The sequence below is a fragment of the Pyrus communis genome, chromosome 6, assembly GCF_041283825.1.
Source record: "Pyrus communis isolate YQ-2024b chromosome 6, ASM4128382v1, whole genome shotgun sequence".
Lineage (NCBI taxonomy): Eukaryota > Viridiplantae > Streptophyta > Magnoliopsida > Rosales > Rosaceae > Pyrus > Pyrus communis.
Genome location: NC_142570.1, coordinates 13,582,735 through 13,584,607, shown reverse-complemented (window position 1 = coordinate 13,584,607; position 1,873 = coordinate 13,582,735). Strand labels below are relative to the sequence as shown.

Sequence of the window (1,873 nt, the reverse complement as noted above, 5' to 3'; positions counted from 1 at the left end):
ATCCAGCCAACACTAGCATTTACTGAATTTAGCATATAGTTGATTCTCCCTTAGCTTCTTCAAAACTAGAAGTAAATGTCTAACATGGTCAGTCTCACTCCTAAAATACACCATAATGTCATCGATGAAAATAATTATGAACCTGTCAAGGTACAGACAGAATACTCAATTCATCATGTCTATAAAAGCTGCTGGAGCATTAGTTAACCCGAATGGCATAATGAGAAACTCATAATGACCATATCGAGTTCGAAAAACTGTTTTTGGAACATCATCACTTTTGATCTTCAACTGATGATAGCCAGACCTAAGATCAATTTTCAAGAAAACATAAGGACCAGGAAGCTGATAAAAAAGATCATCAATACAAGGCAACGGATAATGGTTTTTAATCATCACCTGATTCAGCTGTCTGTAATCGATACATAGCCTCAAAGTTCCGTCTTTCTTCCTCACAAACAAGACTGGAGCTCCCCAAGGAGAAGTGCTCGGCTGAATAAACCTCTTATCAACAAGTTCTTGCAACTAGGTTTTTAATTCCCTCAACTCCGTATGAGTTATATGATAAGGAGTTAGATAAATAGGGTCGGTACCTAGAATTAGGCTAATGGTGAACTCCACTTCACGATCCAGTGGTAAGCCAGGTAAATTATCGGGAAAAGCATCAAGAAAGTGTTTGACTACCCGAATGTCTTTCACCCGTGCAGGAGTTTCCTCAGTTATTAATACATGAGCCAAGTAGCCGTAACAACCCTTCCTCAACATCTGCTTAACCCTTATGGCAGAGATAACTCCATGTTTCAGACCACTACATTCGTCGACAAAAGATACAATCGGCATGCCCTGTTGATGGAAGGTAACAATTTTCTGGTGACAATTCAAGATGGGACGATTGTAATCTAACCAATCCATGCCCAAGATAACTTCAAAATCAACAATATCCAAGGGAACAAGATTAGCTGGCATTATGACATCCTCGACGACAACGGGATATCCTCGGTACTCCCGACTAACATAGCAAATTTCACCCCTAGTTATCGAGAACTCCAACTCATAAGTGAGGAGAGTGGGGTGAGGTTGAGTCTTTTGAGAAAACATATGGGAAATAATCGAACGAATAGCACTCGAGTCAATTAAAATTCTAGCGAGATGATCAAGAACATTCAACGTACCCATGATCAAATCGGGGTTACTCTGAGCATCCTGCAATGTGATATTGTTGACACGACCCTGCATTTGCTATCTGCCTCCACAACCCCTATTTGCCTGATTGCCGCGTCCCTGATTACCTCAACCCTAGTTGGTTTGATTAGGCTGCATGGTCGAGTCGCCGTTGCTAGAAGCTACATCAAGATTCTGATATTGTCTTCCAGCATACCATTGTGATATGCCAGCCTGATATAGCGTATAACCTCCCTGGTATTGTGGATAATCGCCATGGTCATAAGGATCAGGTGGGTACTGATATGCTCCTCCCAAATATTGGGATATGTCGCCTTGGAAGTGAAAATCACCACTATAACCTGTCAACATGTAGGTACCAGGTCCTGGAATCTGCTATAAAGGAACTACATATGGTAGAGTAGGAGGTTGAGGTTTCTGATTCTGAAGGCATTGATTAGCTCTGTGCCCTATCTGACCGCATATATATCATCCATTACTTCTCCTTTTACAATCACCATAATGACGATGATTGCATATGTGATAGAGCTGAGCATCGAAATTGTTGAAGTTCCTTTAACTCTAAAAGTGTGAACTGCTTGTGAACTTGCCGCCCCTTCAAGGCGTATTAGAATTTGACCTATTGCTAGATGATCTAGAACTATTACCGTTTCTCTCGAAACTCTAAGTCTTTCGAGGGCCAAATAATGAT

At 41.1% G+C, this 1,873-nt stretch overlaps 1 protein-coding gene across 1 annotated transcript; it reads right to left on the bottom strand.

Moving 5' to 3' along the window:
• Nucleotides 1-525: 525 nt before the first annotated feature.
• LOC148696321 (uncharacterized) lies at nt 526-1,236 on the bottom strand. Its single transcript, XM_088695187.1, has one exon. It carries the CDS (start codon nt 1,234-1,236, stop codon nt 526-528), a length of 711 nt encoding a protein of 236 aa, XP_088551313.1.
• Between the last annotated feature and the right edge of the window lie 637 nt (nt 1,237-1,873).